This window comes from Atta colombica, unplaced genomic scaffold (genome assembly GCF_001594045.1).
Source record: "Atta colombica isolate Treedump-2 unplaced genomic scaffold, Acol1.0 scaffold27, whole genome shotgun sequence".
Classification (NCBI taxonomy): domain Eukaryota; kingdom Metazoa; phylum Arthropoda; class Insecta; order Hymenoptera; family Formicidae; genus Atta; species Atta colombica.
The window spans coordinates 3,595,289-3,614,309 of NW_017259370.1; the positions used below are offsets into that span (position 1 = coordinate 3,595,289).

At 29.6% G+C, this 19,021-nt stretch overlaps 6 protein-coding genes across 9 annotated transcripts in view; 5 read left to right on the forward strand and 1 right to left on the reverse strand.

The window, feature by feature from the left end:
* The window catches only part of LOC108689414 (histone-lysine N-methyltransferase SMYD3), a 4,655-nt gene extending 1,771 nt beyond the window's left edge, over window positions 1-2,884 (forward strand). The window contains exons 1-6 of one of the 2 annotated variants that reach the window (XM_018196167.1): window positions 430-555; window positions 1,115-1,356; window positions 1,446-1,750; window positions 1,909-2,188; window positions 2,321-2,483; window positions 2,624-2,884. In XM_018196167.1, coding sequence (XP_018051656.1) covers window positions 446-555; window positions 1,115-1,356; window positions 1,446-1,750; window positions 1,909-2,188; window positions 2,321-2,483; window positions 2,624-2,837 — 1,314 coding nt within the window. In that variant the 5' untranslated portion in view covers window positions 430-445 and the 3' untranslated portion in view covers window positions 2,838-2,884. Of the gene's footprint in view, window positions 1-429; window positions 556-1,114; window positions 1,357-1,445; window positions 1,751-1,908; window positions 2,189-2,320; window positions 2,484-2,623 lie in introns of those variants that run through there. The other variant, XM_018196166.1, reaches the window with a different exon arrangement.
* A 538-nt stretch (window positions 2,885-3,422) lies between these two features.
* Window positions 3,423-8,021, forward strand: LOC108689394 (rab-like protein 6). 2 transcript variants are annotated; one of them, XM_018196146.1, is made up of 6 exons: window positions 3,423-3,485; window positions 3,979-4,179; window positions 4,260-4,750; window positions 5,201-6,000; window positions 6,447-6,948; window positions 7,070-8,021. In XM_018196146.1, exons 2-6 carry the CDS (start codon window positions 4,050-4,052, stop codon window positions 7,268-7,270), a joined length of 2,124 nt encoding a protein of 707 aa, XP_018051635.1. In that variant the 5' UTR covers window positions 3,423-3,485; window positions 3,979-4,049; the 3' UTR covers window positions 7,271-8,021. The 2 variants fall into 2 exon arrangements, with proteins under 2 accessions (XP_018051635.1, XP_018051636.1); XM_018196147.1 differs by lacking the exon at window positions 3,423-3,485 and adding an exon at window positions 3,881-3,912.
* A 2,084-nt stretch (window positions 8,022-10,105) lies between these two features.
* LOC108689444 (ribonuclease H1-like) lies at window positions 10,106-12,472 on the forward strand. Its single transcript, XM_018196202.1, has 6 exons — window positions 10,106-10,317; window positions 10,480-10,635; window positions 11,198-11,387; window positions 11,666-11,796; window positions 11,877-12,141; window positions 12,221-12,472. The coding sequence occupies exons 1-6, from the start codon at window positions 10,217-10,219 to the stop codon at window positions 12,305-12,307; spliced, it is 930 nt and encodes a 309-aa protein (XP_018051691.1). The 5' UTR covers window positions 10,106-10,216; the 3' UTR covers window positions 12,308-12,472.
* A 297-nt stretch (window positions 12,473-12,769) lies between these two features.
* On the reverse strand, window positions 12,770-13,283 carry LOC108689492. The gene is made up of 2 exons (XM_018196254.1): window positions 13,063-13,283; window positions 12,770-12,965 (listed from the first exon to the last, which is right to left on the reverse strand). Exons 1-2 carry the CDS (start codon window positions 13,143-13,145, stop codon window positions 12,818-12,820), a joined length of 231 nt encoding a protein of 76 aa, XP_018051743.1. The 5' UTR covers window positions 13,146-13,283; the 3' UTR covers window positions 12,770-12,817.
* Window positions 13,284-15,018: 1,735 nt separating this feature from the next.
* LOC108689531 (ribonuclease H-like) lies at window positions 15,019-15,692 on the forward strand. Its single transcript, XM_018196321.1, is given in 4 exon segments — window positions 15,019-15,071; window positions 15,145-15,358; window positions 15,586-15,634; window positions 15,637-15,692. Coding segments are annotated over 4 exon segments (372 nt in total).
* A 1,469-nt stretch (window positions 15,693-17,161) lies between these two features.
* LOC108689529 (DNA-directed RNA polymerase II subunit RPB7) lies at window positions 17,162-18,882 on the forward strand. Of its 2 annotated transcripts, XM_018196320.1 has the most exons (8): window positions 17,168-17,275; window positions 17,366-17,475; window positions 17,552-17,711; window positions 18,111-18,161; window positions 18,252-18,317; window positions 18,414-18,485; window positions 18,555-18,588; window positions 18,665-18,882. In XM_018196320.1, the coding sequence occupies exons 1-8, from the start codon at window positions 17,264-17,266 to the stop codon at window positions 18,679-18,681; spliced, it is 522 nt and encodes a 173-aa protein (XP_018051809.1). In that variant the 5' UTR covers window positions 17,168-17,263; the 3' UTR covers window positions 18,682-18,882. The 2 variants fall into 2 exon arrangements, with proteins under 2 accessions (XP_018051808.1, XP_018051809.1); XM_018196319.1 differs by having other exon boundaries at window positions 17,162-17,275; window positions 18,555-18,882.
* Window positions 18,883-19,021: the final 139 nt, after the last annotated feature.

The window sequence follows — 19,021 nt, forward strand, 5'->3', positions numbered from 1 at the left end:
TAAGGTATATATATTTTTTTTAATAATGTAAAAAAAATGCACTTTTAAAAATTTATTTTTACAAATTTTTAATTTAACAACTATTTCCAGTAATTCATATATACATACACACGTATGTATATATATATAAATTGCCTAATTAAAAACAGCTGTTACATTACAAATTTGTAGAAATAAATTTCTAGAAGTGTACATTTCTATTTTTATATTATCTAAAGATAAAAATATCTTGTTATAATTTAAATTCGTTTGAATTATATAAGATGTCACAAATATACTGAAGGAAAATGTAACAAGTTAGAAGTTTGAGGTTATGAACAATACCGGTGTTTATTCGTCGAACAAAAACAAGTAGGCTAGGTTAGATCATATTTTAAAATCTTCACATAATCAGAATAGAAAGATCAAATATTTTATAAATGTAATTTATATCTTCGTTTTCAAAATGAATCCCAACAGAATAAAAAAGGGAACGACAATCTTTACTGGTAAACCGTTTGTTTTTACTCTTAACTCGAAACATAGGACTACTCGATGTGACAATTGTTTGAAGAGGTATAAATAAACTATATACTAAATATTTAAAACAGCATATAAAATTGCAATATTATATCTGATGGTTTTCTGTTACATTATTTTAATTTAAGTATTTTGGATTGAATTAGTTTTATATATCCCTTAGTGAAAATTTTTTTTTAGAATTCTTCAAATAATTTTTCAGAATTTATTTTTAATAAATTTCAGAATTCTCTCTTTAGAACATCTATATAATTTTACATCATTTAAAAAATTTCTTAGATTTTTATATAAATTAGAACACACTTCAGAAATAATTAGAATTAGGAAAGACTATTTTTTCTTGATTTCTTCATATAAATATGTGAATATTTTGAAATATTTTAAGACTACTAAGGTTTCTCATTTTATTATTTCTAAAGAAAATTTATAAAATTTGAACAAGTTTAAAATATTTTTTATAAAAATATGAAAACAAATTTTCATATTTTTAAGAATGTTGCATCAGAGATAAAGCAAATTATTGTACACGTAAATGCATTTGATACACATTATATATTGCTTTAAGTACTATTGCTATTATGATTTATTATTGCAGTGGGAAATTGTTAAAGTGCTCGAGTTGTCAGTACGTGTATTATTGTGACCGCAATTGTCAGAAAGAATCGTGGCCGATTCATAAGACAGAATGTACACGTTTGAAAAAGGTGTCGCCGAAAGTATTGCCAGATGCGGCTCGACTTATGGCACGTATCATTCTCAAACTCAATCAAGGTGGAGCTGAGGAAGTGGGCTATTACACTGAGAAAAACTTTAGAAGATTCAAGGACCTAATGTCTCGTAAATATTTTTTTCTCTTTTTAAAAAGAAGATATTTTAAGAAAAAAATCTATAAATATATATAATCAATTTGTATCTCTGAATTGCAGATTATTCAGACATAAAAGTGGATGTTAAGCGAATGGAACATTTCACCATGTTATATGGAGTTTTATCTCAGTTTCTCGATGAGACATTTATGCCTAATATTGCAGAGCTGATGGGTATTTATGGCAGGATATGTACTAACTCTTTCAACATACTGGATATCAATATGAATACCATCGGAGTTGGCATTTATCTGGGAGCATCTGTGATAGATCATAGTTGTAAACCTAATGCGGTTGTTGTTTTTGAAGGAACTACCATTATTGTTAGAACATTAACAGACCTTTCTTCTTTGGATTGGTCGCAGGCAAGTATTGATAAAGTTAATTCCAATAGTTGAAAAACATTTCATTTTCTTATTCTATAGCTCTCAAAAGTTTGATTCTATTGATAATTCTCAATCATTAAAAACAATAGTTAGATATATTTTACATTTCGGTATTTATGTAATTTTATTTTGCACAGATAAGAATATCCTACGTGGATTTACTCAATTCTAATAAGGATAGGCGCGAAGAATTGCACAGTTCGTATTACTTTTGGTGTGATTGCGAAAGATGTAAGAAAGAGGAACCAATGGCCGAAGTGGCTGCGTGTCCAAACTTATCATGCGACTCACCGTGTTCGATTGAAGCTGACGAATGCGAGAAGTGTAACACGGAAATATCTGTAGAATTTAAAGAGACATTTCGGGAAGTCGTCGATTTTACTGCTCATCACTTGGAAAAAATGAAAACTATGGCTTGTATCCTTTTGATATTTACATGAAGAAACTTATATTTTTTTTTATTTAATAGATATATGGAATTTTGGAACAATGCATTTATTCTGTACGATACAATTTTTCCTTAATATTTTTTCTTATTAATGACAATAGATCTTGATGTTAGTAAGATATGTTTGAAGAAGCAAAAGGGTATAATGCATAAATTTAATATACAACATGTTCGTACTCTAGAAATGGCTCATATCGCGGCTATGAATCTGAAGTGTTGGGAAGATGCGGAGTTTTATGGCAAGGAACTTGTGCCAGGATACTTGTGAGTGATTGTTTATTTAACCTGTAGATACTATTATAAAATACAGATAATATTATAAAATAATTCATAATACACTTTTTTATTATTTTTTTATTTTAAATGAATAATTCTAGTTGAGGACGTCATTGCTCGCTTTTCAGATTGTATTACGGGGAAATACATCCTTTGACAGGACTGCTGTATCTCACGATAGGAAAGATACAGTTGCACTTGGAAAAACCGAAAGAAGCACTCCAAGCACTAACTAAAGCAAATACGGTGCTGACGATAACGCATGGTGATAAACACTCTATAATGGAAGAAGAATTGAGACCTTTGCTTTATCAAGCTGATATGGAGTCGAATAGCGCGTAATGATCTTAAATTTTTGTAATTTTTATAGTAATAAATTATTGTTTAAACACGGCGTTTTTTAATTTTTAATATATCCTAATTATAATTTTTTTTCGAACATAAGAATTTTAGCATATTAATAGTATTAATATATTTATTAAGATAACAATTATTTTGTATTTCTTTGTATCATTCTATTGTTCATAATATCGTATCCATGATTTGATTAGAAAATTAGAACAATTTATAAAATAAAAATACGAAAACTTTTTGAAGATGGAACAATTGATACATAAATCAAACTCGTCAAAATAATGAAATAAAATCTTTACGTTTTGGGAAGCAAGGGGGAAAGTTGAAATAAAATAAATGTAAGATCCAGTTTTTAGCAATCTAAAGAGAAAGATTATTCAAAACGAAAGGACGCAGCTTGGAGATAAAATTTGTTTTATTATCACGTAAGGAATCTATTAGCGATCGATATTTTTTATGAATGGCACGTCGAGAGTGCGGAACAGTCGGCGCTGCCAACTTTGGGACATCGAGAGAGAAAGAAACAGCTGCTTCTGCTGCTACTGGCTGTTACATATGACAGCTGTCTTACAGTGCGTTCAACGACGAGAGATCCGGCTTCGTTTCATGAGGCTTGGATCGTGTTAACGTCGAGTGGTAAGTGCAATTTCACACGAATGTTTTACGAATCCTCAGAATGATCCTGATCATTCGTACACCGCGCGAATTATCGAATTTTCCTGATGATCGGATCGTGAAAAAAATTCAATTTGGGTTAGAGATTTGGATTTCATTCAATCTTGTTTGCAAGGATGCGTGAGCTTTAAGTACTTCGATGCTTATATTCCATCTGTTCCATTAGAATACGGTACATCTCCCAGTAACGGATGTGGATAGTACTTGTCATTGCTACATAATAATCATCACATAGAGCAATTAAGTTATTTACCACCGTTATCACTAGCAATATGTTTTTAGCTCGTAAACTACAAAGTGTCCTCCAATAATCGCGTCGATGATGAGAATTATACAGCCTTTGTGTTTTTTTCAAGAAACGATATATTTATTATTTTATAAATATTTTGTAAGTATTTTTATGTTATTTTTGTTTACATACACTTTTTGCTTTATTTTAATATATTTTCTACAGGTATTTGCAGTTAACTTTCCTTTTTAAGCATCAAAGTTATTTCTTGAACTGATGCTTTTTTGAGGAATCGCATGATGTTTTCTGCCATTAAAAGATTAGCCGGTAAATCCGATGGAATCAGCAATGCGTCTCCCAGACCAGCCCATCAATCCATGCCAACGAATCTTCAGAGGAAGTTTGCTAAAGGCGTACAATATAACAGTAAGTGCATGTATATGCTTTATGTGTAAATAACGAAGTAGAACATCAGTTGTAATGCAATCTTTACACATTATTTTTAGTGAAAATAATAATAAAAGGAGACAGGAATGTAGGAAAGACATGTTTATTCCATAGACTGCAGGGGCAAAAGTTTATCGAAGAGTATATACCCACGGAAGAAATACAGGTGGCTAGTATACAGTGGAATTACAAAGCCACCGACGACGTAGTCAAAGTGGAGGTATGGGATGTCGTAGATCGTGGTAGACGCCGGCGGAAATTAGAGGGTCTAAAAATGGACAATACTCCGGCTAATGCAGAAAACATTATTGAGGAACCTGCTCTAGATGCTGAGTTTCTCGACGTTTACAAGGGTACCAATGGTGTTATCATTGTGATGGACATTACGAAGAACTGGACATTTGATTATGTCCAACGTGAGCTACCGAAGATACCTAGCCACATACCTGTCATTGTCCTCGGTAACCACTGCGACATGTCGCATCACAGAACCGTCACTGCGGATCACGTGACATACTTCATAGATTCACTACACGAGAGAATAGCACAAGTAATTGAAATGATTGTTAATATTATAATTATTATATGTGTGTCTCATTATTAATGAATATTTCTCCAGTAGTAAATTAAAAAAAAAGTTATCATGTCTAGTAAGAATTGAAGTTATCATTTTTTAATTTCTAAAATTAAGAAATTCTATATCTTGTTTTTCTTAATATTAACAAAATTATTAAAACATGAAATCATTATACTTTAATAAAAGTTTTGCTTGAAAGAATATTGAGTTTTTCCGTAGATATAAAGAATTAAAGATGTAAAGAATTAAAGTTTTGGAAAGAAAATTCACATTTTATTTATTTTATTACTTTATTAATAAATTTTACTAACCATTTTGAAAAAAATTCATTCACTTGTGTGTTTATATCGAACAATATATATTCATAACTCAATATCGACTAAAAGACTTCACTTAATTTTAAAGTTAAATGAATTGTTGCAGGTGAGATACGCAGAGTCATCGATGCGAAATGGCTTCGGCCTAAAATTATTACACAAATTTTTTAATTTACCATTTCTGCAACTGCAACGCGAGACACTGTTAAAGCAACTCGAGACCAATGAAGAGGAGACGCGTTTGACCATCCAGGAATTGGATCTCTTCCAAGACAGCGACGACGCTGATTACAACAAATTCCTAGACAATCTCGTGAATCGTAGAAGAGCACTTGCCGACTCAGTGTCCGCTAGCAATCTAGTCGCAAACATTGTTCCGTCGTCTATGAGTAATTATCACCTTACATCTTCCAATACAAATTCCATCGGAGAAGTCAAAAGGTCGGCCTCGATGCCTGGTCCTATCGGAGGTGGAACTCCAATACCAGTGAAAAATTTAGACATAAAACCGAGGAAAGAAAGCTTTACGACGAGCACATTGGATAATGTAGTTAATTCCACGAAAACATCACAAATTACATCATCTATTTCACAAAATTCCACTGTTAAAATAGAAACGGTTAAACCGGCTGAATCTGTCAATAACAATGGCGAGAGAAGAGATTCACTCAATCGATCATCATCACTCATGTCCAAGATCTTTGGTCATAAGAAGGAAGATGAGACAGATGGGAAACTGCCAAATATTAAAAATGTTAATTTGAACGCACCGTTGACTAGTGTTGAAGACTTTGTGCCGGATGGAATGCTGGACAAATCGTTTTTGGAAGGCTGCAGTTTGAGCCCTAATTCCCTTACCCCGGAGCCGGATCCTGCACCAGCTCAGGAAGAGGCAGAATCGGAGAGGTAAGCAAAAAGTTTTTTAAAAAGCTCTACTATTTCTAGAAAATATAAATTAGAGAAATATAAATTAGAAAATAATATATATAATTTAAATTTTAGTTTACAAAATTACTTTTTGTTCAATTTTATTTTAGTTGGAGATGTTAAATTATTATCAAGCATTTCTATCAATATTAAAAAAAACCTGCATAAATTACCTGCATAAATTAACCATTGCTTTCTTAAAATAAAATCTTTATTTCTATTGTATTTATCTTTTTTATCTTTGTGCATATTAATAGTTATTTTTATCCTAGTTTTCGTAATGTAATTCTCTATATTTTTTCAATATATTATAAATATAATCAATACTGTTACTAAGAATTGTATTTTTTCTATTTTACAATTGCAATTACAATCAGTATTAATATATTTAAAAAATTATATTATCACAATATAATTTTTTACAGTGACATGGAGACTGGTAATCCTTTGGTAGCCGGTTATGAGGATGACTTGTCATCTATCGAAGAAGTAGCTTCTCCTATACAGCTAAAATTAGCAGAGAATCCGCTATCCAAACAAAAACACAAATTAGAAACGTTATCAGGTCCAGAAATAAATATCGAGCAGCCAAAACAAGTCACAAAAAGCAACTCCGTTTCTTCAATAGAACAAGAGCTGCAGATTTCCAATGAATATGAATCAAACGAGCAATCAGACATAAACTCGGATGCTTTTGATAGCTGGTTGCGACGGGATTCCAAATGGCGACAAAGTCCTGAAGGAGGTGAAGACGTGAGTAGTACTAGTACAAGAAAGGATAGATTGGAATTGAGCGATAAAAGTCTGGATGTTAGTATGACAAGTTCTAATGTTCATCTGGAGTTGCTCGATGATACTAGTGTGCGCCACGTAAGCTCCAATGCTAGTAGTCCAGTAATGAAAGAAAAAAAGAAACATAAAGAGAAGGTAATTATTTTCAACAATGATTTATGAAAGAAGATTTTTGGTTGGTCTACAGAGGATTTTTTCGATTCTTCAATTGATTTTGAGTTATGGATTTATTATTTATTTTTTAAATCGATTTTAGGGGGATGAAAAGGAGAAAAGGAAAAAGAAGAAGTCAAAAGACAAAGATAAGAATAGGGAGAAAACTGAGAAGACCGAAAAAAAGAAAAAACGTTCATCGCATCGATCCAAGGACGAGAATCGAGAGCGAGACGAGCTTGAAGAATTTTTGAACGGCTCGGTCACGAGAATTGGCGTTGATGTGGCCTACGAGGCAATTTAGCATTCATTATTTAACATAATGTTAGGAAATATTCTCGGTAACATTTATTAAAAACGCCACGCATCTTCCAGAAAGACTTCGCTCTCTTCTAATGTAATGTATGTTACGTTTTCCCGAAAGCGGAAGAATAAGATTATTTTTTGCGAAAATAAAATGAATATAAAAAGATATAATTTTGAATCGCGGTATTAACTTGCGATACTCGTTTTTCTCCAAACGGACAGTGAGACGTCCGTTTTGGGACCGCTTTGACCCGTATTTCAGCCGGGCTTGGCATCTCAGTCTGCCACGATAAAAATTGTGATTTTACGAGGAATACGTTTCATCGATCAACTATGCACTTATTTATATTGCATTCCTCATGTTGGATGTTTGACGATTTTTCACGTACATTTGGAAAACCGTACGTGATAAGTTTGTTGCGTGAATGGATACAATAGGCGAATATTCTTTTACGTTGTACGTAATATGATGACTATGTGACATTATAACGGCATACTTACGGCATTATTTATTATACTTTCCATTTTTAATATTTGTGTTCACTTATAGTAAGATTTATATGTATATTTATCGTTGATATCATTTATAAATTTTCTCTTTAGCTTAAAATATATGCGCTCTGTCCTTGTTGAATATAATTCTTTTAAAGAAGTTATATAAATGTTACGTTATTGTTGTATTTTTCATAACGGTGTATAGCATTGTATGACCATGCAGCTTAATGTTAATAAATGTATATAAAACAAAATGTCTTATTTCTATAGTGGAGTTAAGTAATCTGCAATTTTGAAAATTAATTAAATTAAAATACTTTGTGTTCTAAAAAAATGTTGCTAATTTAATTTCAACCAGTTTTTCTCGAAAAACATCGGAACTGCCTTTTTCAGATAATAGTCCAGAGAGAAATCTCTAAATAGCTGAGAGTAGATGCCTGTGTTTTTAAATGAAATCTGTATTGACGCTTCTGTGTGCAAAGAATTATTGGGTTGTCCGGAAAGTTCGTGCCGATTAACCTATATAATTTATACCTATATAATTTAATAAATGTATACTAAAATTTAAATTTTCTGCGTTTAAATTTTCCTTCAACATCGGCACGAACTTTTCGGACAACCCAATACATAGCCATAAATATTTTCGACGAATGACATTGTTCTTTTTTATGAATTTCTAAGAGGCCTTCTACCATCCTCATTGATTACAATCGATAGTCTTCTTTCTTTTTTATCTTTCAGCAAGTTGAGTTTTTACATCAAAATAGCATTAAAGACATCATTTTGATAACAAATAATTATAATGTCAAACTGCTAGATTTTTCTTTTTTTTTAAATATAATACATAAAATGTACATTACAATAAAATCACATATTTCCTGGCAAGTATAACATGACAAAAACAAATTAGCTTGGAAAAGCTTTCATCACCAATGGAAGGCCTCTGTCGATTCTAATCAGCGGACCTCTTTTCTTGGAACTTGTCATATTATATTTGTTGAAAAATCAGAAAAATATAACTCGTTAACTACAGATATTAATATATATATTTTTATAACATATATAAGATATTTCAAAATCATTGGCGAGTTTTTTTTTAAAGCAATCAGTTCTTGAAATATATTTCTCACGTATTTAATATCGCGTACAAATATTAATATAGTTTAGTAATATATAAGAATTATTGAATACCTTGTTGACAAATTCCAATGATACTTCCGAATCGTTTTTCTTGAATTAAATTAATGAGTTCTAATCGAATTTTGCTCTACCTTCCGAAAAAATTAAATTATTCGGTTTTGAAAAAAAAATCATGCGACTCTCGAAATCGAGATAACAGTTGTAGCCCTCCTCCGTGCAATGCAACACGACATACAGCAGGCGGCTGTAGCTCCAAGTTGGAGATATCGCAAATCGCAAGTTTGCAATAATTAGCAAAACGCGGGCGCGCGATTTATATAGAGCGCATTCAAGCCGGACAAAGCTGCTAATTAGCTCGCCGAGCGATTGAATGCGATTAGTTGGATCTATAAGTAACAACCAATCATATTCATTTGCAAGCAAACTAGCCTTCTTTATCGAACGCGCCCGAAACTTGGCGATGCTTCGCTGCGATTGTTGCGATCATTGAATTCGAACGCTCATTGGAGAATAGATTAGTTTTCGGATAGAGTATATAAATAAATCCTGAAAATTTTTTTTTCGGAAGTTAAGTGTTGTTTCTGGAAAAAGGCTTATATTCAGAACGCGCTTTATGATATTATTGCATATTTAGCATTAACGCCGTTAACATATGGTTTACATTACTCCAATGATATGGGTGCAGTCACAATAGAAGAAATTAGCTAGAAATAAAGATTTCAACCTATCAGAAATCGGATACACCGGAATACACGGTTTCTGATAGATTGGAATCATTATTCTTTATTCTTAATTCCTTATTCTTTCTATTGTGATCACTCTAACCTCTAATGTACTTTGTGGGTTGTGAATTCGTATATAATAAGATAAATTAAAGAATGTAAACAAAAATACATATTATAAAAACAATATTAAATTGTGAAATTATATAAATTAATCTTAGCTACAGTTATAAAAATTTAAAAATTATGTAAGTGTAATTTGTAATATAATAATAAATTTTGTAATAGAACTGCAAATTTCAATATAGAAAAATAAGTAATTATTTATAAAAATAAATGTCATAATTTTAAGATGCACCTTAATTAATTATTATTTTTTATTCTTTACAGATGTACATTTAACGATTCTTGTTACATCAATAATAGAACATATATTTATTCCATGAACAGAAATTACCAGTAAAAAGCTTAATTTTTTTATCAGAAAATCCTGCAAGTGATGTATTAATAACATTGGTAGTAAAAGTGCAAACATTAAATAAAAATATGATTATCCAGGAAGAGGATCATATGTATTGAGCAAATTGATGAAATTAAATTTTGTATTTATAACAAGGCATTATTTCCTAAGCAAAATGCCTTACTATGCAGTAGCCAGGGGTCGAAAACCTGGAATTTATGCTACATGGTAAGGAAATCAATTTAATTAATAAATTATCAGCAAAAAGAAATTAGAGTAAAAATGTTTGTATATTTGCTAAACAAATTAAATAGATTTGTGGTTTATTTTGAGCTTATATAAGAATCTGTTTAAAAAAAAATTAAATAAAAGTTTTTCTATTTTTAACAGGGATGAATGCAGTGCTCAGGTTCTTAAATTTCCTGGATCAATATACAAAAAATTTGCAACAGAAAGTGAGGCTCGAAACTTCATAAAGGAGCGTTCTTCTTCTGAGGGAACAAATTCTAAGAGCCTTATTTCATCGAAAATTGTAAAATCTGCAAGGTAAATATTAACTCTTCTGGTAGTATGAAATTTTTTATTATGATTTACATCCTGAGTTGTTGAGGTCCATAACATAGATTTTTTTATTGATTTAAACTATATAAAAATCTGAAAAAAATTTTTATATATTTTTTAAATCTTTAACATCGTTTTTACCGTAATAGAAATAAAATTATAAAAAACATAATATTGGTTAAAAGTGCATAACTTTTATATGAGTGAGAATGAAAAAAAAATCTGTTTGAGTTACAATACTTTAGGGCAGTATTTAAAAAAAATATAATGATGTTGATTTAAAACGTTAAATTATTTAAGTACCTTTATGAATAAAAAAGAATCTCAAATTCTTTGGGAAAAAAATAATAAAATGATAGCGAACTCCATTATTTAATTTCTTAAAATTTCCACAATCAAAAAAATCGACTGTCTTAAAAAATCTTGCATTGCTGATAGAGAGTTAATAATAATAATTCCTGTTTAACATAAGAAAGAGATATTGCGAAGTTAATGAAACTCTGAAATCGTATTACAATATGTCATTTAAAGCTAATATTTTATGTAGATCTCAAACCTTGCCGAAACAATTGTTTACACTTGGTGGTAAGCAGTCTGCAATAATTCAGACAAAATTATCATCAATTTCAAAGAGGACTTTATCTACAAGTGACGATAGTAATGAACACCCAAACAAAAAGAGAAAAATAACTGACATTTCAAACAATTGCCTTAGATTAGCTCAGTGTCTTAACCAGGTTTGAAATTAATAATATATCAATAACTTCTCAAAAACTAAAACTGATCAACTCTATTATTTATAATTTTTAAATTTTAATATCAAAGCGCATAATTTATAATTTTATCAATTTTTTATTTTATAATTGAATAATTGATCTAGCTGATGTATTATAGTTGATTAATATGGTCTGAGAATTTCATATATTGATAAATAAATAAAAATAAATAAAATAAATAAAAATAAATAAAAAATATTATACTGCAAAATTATATTTCATAAATTTGGATTGTATAGGATGACAAAGTGGATTTTATCATGGATGAAGATGGCTATGTGAATGTTTTTACGGATGGCGCATGCAGTTCAAACGGATATAAGAATGCACGAGCCGGTATCGGTGTTTGGTTTCAAGACAATCATCCCTTGTATATTTTATTTTTCAGTCTTGTCCATTATCTACTAAAACTCAATGAATCTGCGCGTAATATAGATATAATTTTCGTAGAAATATATCTGAACCAGTAAATGGACGACCTACTAACAATATGGCAGAAATCCAAGCTGTTACAGTAGCTATGAGACAGGCGAAAAAGGTAGGAATCAAGAAGTTGAAAATCAACACTGATTCTAAATTTCTCATCTCTTGCATTACACAATGGATGCCAGTGTGGAAGAAAAGAGGATGGAAAACTGTAGATAACAAGCCAGTTATAAATAAAACAGAATTATTAGAAATGGAGAAAGAATTAGAGAACTTGACTGTTGCTTGGGTAAGCATTTTTTTATTTAATATATATATATATTTACAATTAATATAAATACTATTGTGAAAGACATTCAATCTTCTAGAATCATGTGAATGGACATGCAGGAATTCATGGTAATGAAATGGCAGACAAACTGGCAAGAGAAGGCTGCCTGCGATATAAAAACTAAGTTGGATAAAAGATGTAAAGTACAAGTACTAAATTATATCTTAGATTATTTGTTTTATTTTTGCATACATAAACTTTTCTATAGAAAATATTATGAAGTATTTATTGTACATTGAAATATAATTAACTTTTGTTATAATATATAATAAATCTGATCTATAATTCATTCTTTCTTTTTTTAATGAGTTTTACTATTATAAAAATAATACAATCAGACACAAAATATGATTAAAATTGTAGAGTATATTATACTTTTGCGCATATAAACAGAAATTGCTATCACAAAAATGGTTATAATATATATGACTAAATCATACTTAATGACAAAAATGACTAATTCTTGTCAAATAAAATGAGAAATACGAATGGATAAATTATATTTTCCATACTATAAATTATTTCTAGAAAAATACATTGCTATTTTTATATTTCTATCTACATAAATACATTCTTTATTGCGATGTAATTGTTAAAGTTACCAATTACCAAATCAGTAAACTAACATACAAGATCATTGTTTCATAGATGAGACAGAAGCTTGCGCATTCTCGTTTATTGTTTGTTGGTTCAGCGATTTCGACGATCTCGTCGATATTTGTTTAAGAAGGGTATAAATATCCTCCGGAGATACTCGTAATGCTAATAATTCCAATACAATTCTGTAAACAGAGAAAATTGTATTATGACAAAACCGTACAGAGAGGTTATGTCCGTGGGCGAAATTCCACTTTTGATAACTCTCGACAAATGTCTCACCGAAAAACTCCGGGTCCCGTGGAGATTCCCGTTATTTCGGCCAGTTCAATTAATTCTTGTTGATGCGATTGTGAAAATGCCATTTTTCGCGAAAATCATCGACCGAACGGATTCACAGACTTTTGGATTTACCGCGCGAAGTTATTCGCAGCAAGCTCGAGATTTTAGATAATTCAGATCTGACAATCGTCGCAATTGTAGTTTTTTTTTGTCAAAGTCAGTGAATCACAGCAATCTCAACCAACCAGATGTTACCATCGGCCTAGTGAATTTATCTAATTAAATTTAGTGGAAAAACTTCAAATCAGAAAATGTGTAATAAATTAGCCAATTAGCGACGTAGAATTAGCTCCATCCCAAATTTTCCATTTCCCATTTTCTGCCAATGAAATTTCTCGAATAGTCACATAATAGGATCGTCGAAAGGAATCATGGATTCAAATTTTCTATACATAGCGTTCTATATGCATCGTTCGCTAATAAAAAAAAGGCCAATAATCATTCATCATTTTCGACATTTCGTACGACTTTTTGTACTGAACGAATGTTGTTAAGTAGCATAGGGCTGAAAGTTTTAAAATTACTACACTAATTGCTGACATTGCAAATAATCAAGTAAGTTTTGATGACATTTTTGCTTGCAAAAAGATTATAGATCTCGGATAATGATCTTCGGTTTATCGAACAGGCGAGGATTTGTTGCTTCATTGCGTCATTTTTTTATTACTTCATCATATCTCTTACAATTGGAACATACAAATGTAAAAATATTATATGTAGAATTATTGATCAATATTAATTATGAAGTTATTATTATTAATTAACGCAATCATGATGTTGAGGACAGAAATGGATATTTTATTGAAGAACACATACATGGCCTGTTATTTTTGATTGAACTTTTGTACCAGTTCATTTTCCTCTCCAAGAGGAAAGAAAAGGAAGAAAGATGAACTGGTGCAAAGTTCAGCCAAAAAGGACGGGAACACGTATTTACTGGAAAGATAATAATTAAAGAAATTTAATAATAATTTAATAATAAATTTAATTAATAATTATGAGAATATCCTGAGAATTGCAATCAAGACTTATATAAATATTACTGAAAATATGCTTTTTTTGTGATTATGTTCCTTCTGATACATTTAATAATGTCTTTAAAACTGTAATTATAGATATAATAGAGAAAGTCAAAAAAATTTTTTAATGCAAGATTTGCTCTTTTCTGATTATACTCTTAAAATTTATATTTGCAAGATAAAGAAAAAAGCAAAAAAACAATTACATGATTGCGTTGTTTGAAATTCTCCAAAATTTTTGAACTTAAAATGTGGTAGATAGAATAAATTATTCAAGGAGCATAAAAGCCAAATAAGATATTAGTGTAATAGTACTTATTCCTTCATATTATATATAACGATAATATAATGATAAGCGTCGACCTTAGATTAGGTCATCTTCAGTATCAGAACAAAAATTATAAAATATCTTCAGTCTTATATTATTTAACACCACATGAATTTTACATATACTTATATGTTACAGTTTTAATCAATTTTGTCCTATAAGACTACACCTATCTTATGTTATCAGTTCAGATTTCTCCATAAATCGAATTTGAGATAGATATATATTTGAACGTTGAAAAAGAAAGCAAAGATGTTGAGTACAAAAAGTGCAGGCAATACAAACAGATTTATAATTGTATTTTCCTTTTTTTGATATTTTCTTTTTTTTGTGAATATGATTTGTTAACGTAATAATAAAAGTAATAAAATATGGGTGCTTTCTATTTGATAATATAAGTTGACACAAGCATCGTTTTATCTTCTTTATATTTAATAAATAATAAAGATAGAACGACACTTGTGTTACCAAGTGAAAAGACCTTATATATAAACTAGCAATGTGCAAAAAATTAAAGTCTGAAATTTCTGAATTTTTTTTCTTGTCAGAATGCCTTACTATGCAGTGGCTAGCGGTCGTTCGACTGGAGTTTATGACAATTGGTAAGAAAATTGGATAAAATAATTGAAAATTATGCTTTTTGCAATCAGAATCTAAATTAATACTTTATGTTAGGGAGGATTGCAAAGATCAGGTTCATGGATATTCCCATAACAAATTTAAGAAGTTTGATACACTAGATCAAGCTTGGGACTTTGTTGACCAATATTCTTCAAATGCTGGACAGTTTAAAACTAACAGTAAAGCTATAGCTTATCGAGATAACAATCAAATTGCACTAAGAAATTACCGTGGTGAAGTTACCGGCTATCAACGTACTAATTACACGGTATGAAATAGAAAATATTTTGGAAACTGCTAAGGGCACTTTAACACTGAACAAAATAGTTTTAGTCATTATGTATTAATAATTAAAAGGTGCAATGTGATAACATTATATTTCACTTTGTCTCAACTCTAGAAATGTTTTTTAAGTTTTAAATTGAATTTAACACTACATTAACTGCTTTAATTTTCAATTTCCCTTGATGATGACAATAGACTGTCGATTTGCAGAAAGGAAGAAACATTGTTATCGTACGCGAACGTCTTTACAGGAGTGACAGGAAAATGGATATTTTGTCGAAAAAGGCACACGTACTTACTGGAAAGATAATAATTAAAGAGATGTCATTATGAGAATAACTAGAGAATCTCAATTTTTCTTCTGAAAAGTTTATGTTATCATATAGAGTTTATATTATGGAAAATACAAACTTAGTTTATTAAAAGTTTAGATCAGTTATGGAATGTATTATTAATTTTGCATGTTATTGACATTACATATAAGTACTCGTGCATTTTCTTTAAAAATATTCCACGAGGTTAATAAATAAATAAATCTGTATACAACTACTTATTTTATAATTTTTAAAAAATTATAATTTCTGATTTCATTAAAATGGCAATTTTTTTTATTACGAGAGTTTGTAAACAAACTTTATCGAATTCTTGCCTGGAAAATTGGAATTATTTTTAAGACTTGAAATTTTTGTTCTTCAATAATAATTGTCTTTTTATCTATCCTTAGATTAATCTGGGATCAAATTCATATTTTAATTCTTTATGTTTATCAACAATATATCTTTCTAATCTAAATGCCTAATGCCATACATGAAGTAGGTACGTAATAAGAGTGGGAATCGAATTCATTTTTGCTTAGATGATCACTTTAGTATTTTTCCAGCATCTTATATAAAAGCTAAAAATAAAATTTAATTTATATTTTTACATAATTTTATAAATAGGTTATTAGATATTATAAATGTTTTTGTAATATAGCATTTATATAAAATTATATATTATATATTTATGAAATATAATTATTACATAAAAATATAAAAAATTTCATTTTATTCTATTATATTGAACTATATTTTGAACTATATTTTTTTTAATATTAAATGTTTTCTAGAATATTTGAAATAGTAGAAAATTTGTTCTTCCTTATTGTGAGAAAAATAATTGAATTTGAAAAATGCGCCTTAATAAAATACAATATAAGGAAATCTCCGAACTTCGTTTTTTGTCATGCTAGAATAAAACGTTTAGGAGCTTCGCATAATAAAAGGAACAGGGAACAGAAAATAAAAATTTCAACCTATCAGAAATCATGTATTGTGGAATACAGTTTCTGATAGGTTGAAATCTTATTCTCTGTTCCTTATTGTGCAGAGCTCCTTAATATATTTACTAAATCTCCAGACACATGAGAAGAAATAGCGATAACAATAAAAATAACTCGATTTCAACTCATTGGAAATTGTATATTCCAATGTATCTGATTTCTGATGAATTGAAATCGTGTTATTTCTTTTGGATTGTTCTGGCTGCATCATTGAGCGCATTCAGCGGACTCAACAGTTGAGTGAGCGCTAACTGTTAATAGTGTATTCTTTTCCAATCAGAATTTTAGATCTAGAAGAATACATCAATAACAACGAGCGGTCACTAAACTTGAATTTGTTGAATGTGCCATTATGTTTGGAGCTTAACGATTGCATGCGATTGGAATATAACCTATATAGATTTTTGTTTACTGTATCTGACTGTATCCTTCATCAACTAGTGGAAAACAGACAAAATATTGTTTATTGACTTGATATAAACTTGTCTAAGTGATAAATTTATTTAATACTTTCTCAAAAATTTAAATTGAATTATATATTTATAATATTTCAATCAATACTTAATCATGTTTTACCATGTAAGTTAATTTCATATTTCTGTACAATTCTACTATTAATTAAATTCAAAAGAACAAAATTAATTGCTTTTTAATTTTTTAAATATATAGATTTCTTTAGAACATGAGATTTTGTTACATCCCCGATACTTTGGTCCCCAATTACTCGACACTGTAAAGCAAAAGCTCTATACAGAGGTAGAAGGAACTTGTACAGGAAAGTGAGTATCTTTTGTATATTTTTGGTATTAAAAGTTCCGAAACCTTAAGTCATATTAATTTTATATGTTTGTTCAGATATGGCTTTGTTGTAGCTGTCACGACAATTGATAATATAGGAGCTGGTATTATACAACCAGGACAAGGTTTTGTAGTATATCCAGTCAAGTATAAAGCGATTGTATTCAGACCATTCAAGGGTGAAGTACTAGACGCGATTGTGACTCAAGTAAATAAGGTACAAATAGATGCTTTTTCAAGAGTATAGAACGATCTGTTTAAACATTCGTTCTTTTCTTCTTCTTTTTTACGTTAGGCTTCTGGCTATATTAACCTCTCTCATATGCTTGTGGTGCACACATTATTCAATCGCTACAAGCATATGGGATCTACAGTTTTAAATGTCAGTTCCAAACAATGAATTTTCGAGAGGTGTTTTTGTGAGCAACGATACTCTCGGGAGGCCTCAAGGTTGCCGGCCTTTTCCGAGAGAAGACACAAGCGTAAATATTTTAATTCTTATTGGGATCGAATTCGGGATCTCTGGCATGATAGACGCTGTCTGCCATGCCACGCGCTTAACATTCGTTTATTAATTGTTAAACAACTTGATGTCTTATGATTGTCACATTTACAGGTTGGAATGTTTGCTGAAATAGGCCCACTTTCATGCTTTATATCTCATCACGTAAGTAATTGTAATAATTATGAAATATAGTAATTAAATTTGTGTTATATATATGACATAAATATTATATATAAATTTAAATTCCTATAGTCAATTCCAGAGGATATGCAGTTTTGTCCGAATGTGAATCCAGCCTGTTACAAATCAAAAGAAGAAGTAAGTCATGTCATAAAATGTTGCAACATAAATTTTATAATTGTGATGTTTATAATTTTGTAATTGTGAGAGTAATAAATCAAACATATCGTTCAGGACGTAGTTATTCAAGCAGATGACGAAATTAGATTAAAAATTGTGGGCACAAGAGTTGACGCCACGGGAATTGTAAGTAAATTAACAATGAATCTTTTTGTTTTACATCAATTTACATACATATTCAATTTTTTGTTTCAGTTTGCTATTGGCACGTTAATGGACGATTATTTAGGTAACAGGATATTTAACGTTATTGTTTTGCAAGGCATTTAAATGATACATTTATAATTTATTTTTCCCTTTTTCAGGCCTCGTATGCAACTAGCATGGCTACAATCTGTCTTATTTAAAAATATTTATTAGTTTATCTGAATATGTTTTATATTTTGAAAACAAAGTGTAATCTTAAAATATTTTCTATCTTTTTATAAGCAGTGTAATATCAATGTAATCAATCCGACAAAACGATATGAAAATATAATAATAGTATATAAAATCATATTTAGATAGAATTTAGGTAACAATTTAAATATCTTTTATAATTGTTAGAATAATAAATTAAAACAATTCTCAAAGAAATTATAAATTGTGAGATAGATAATGTAATATCTATAAAATAAAATTAAGTACACATATATATATATATACATATATATATACATATA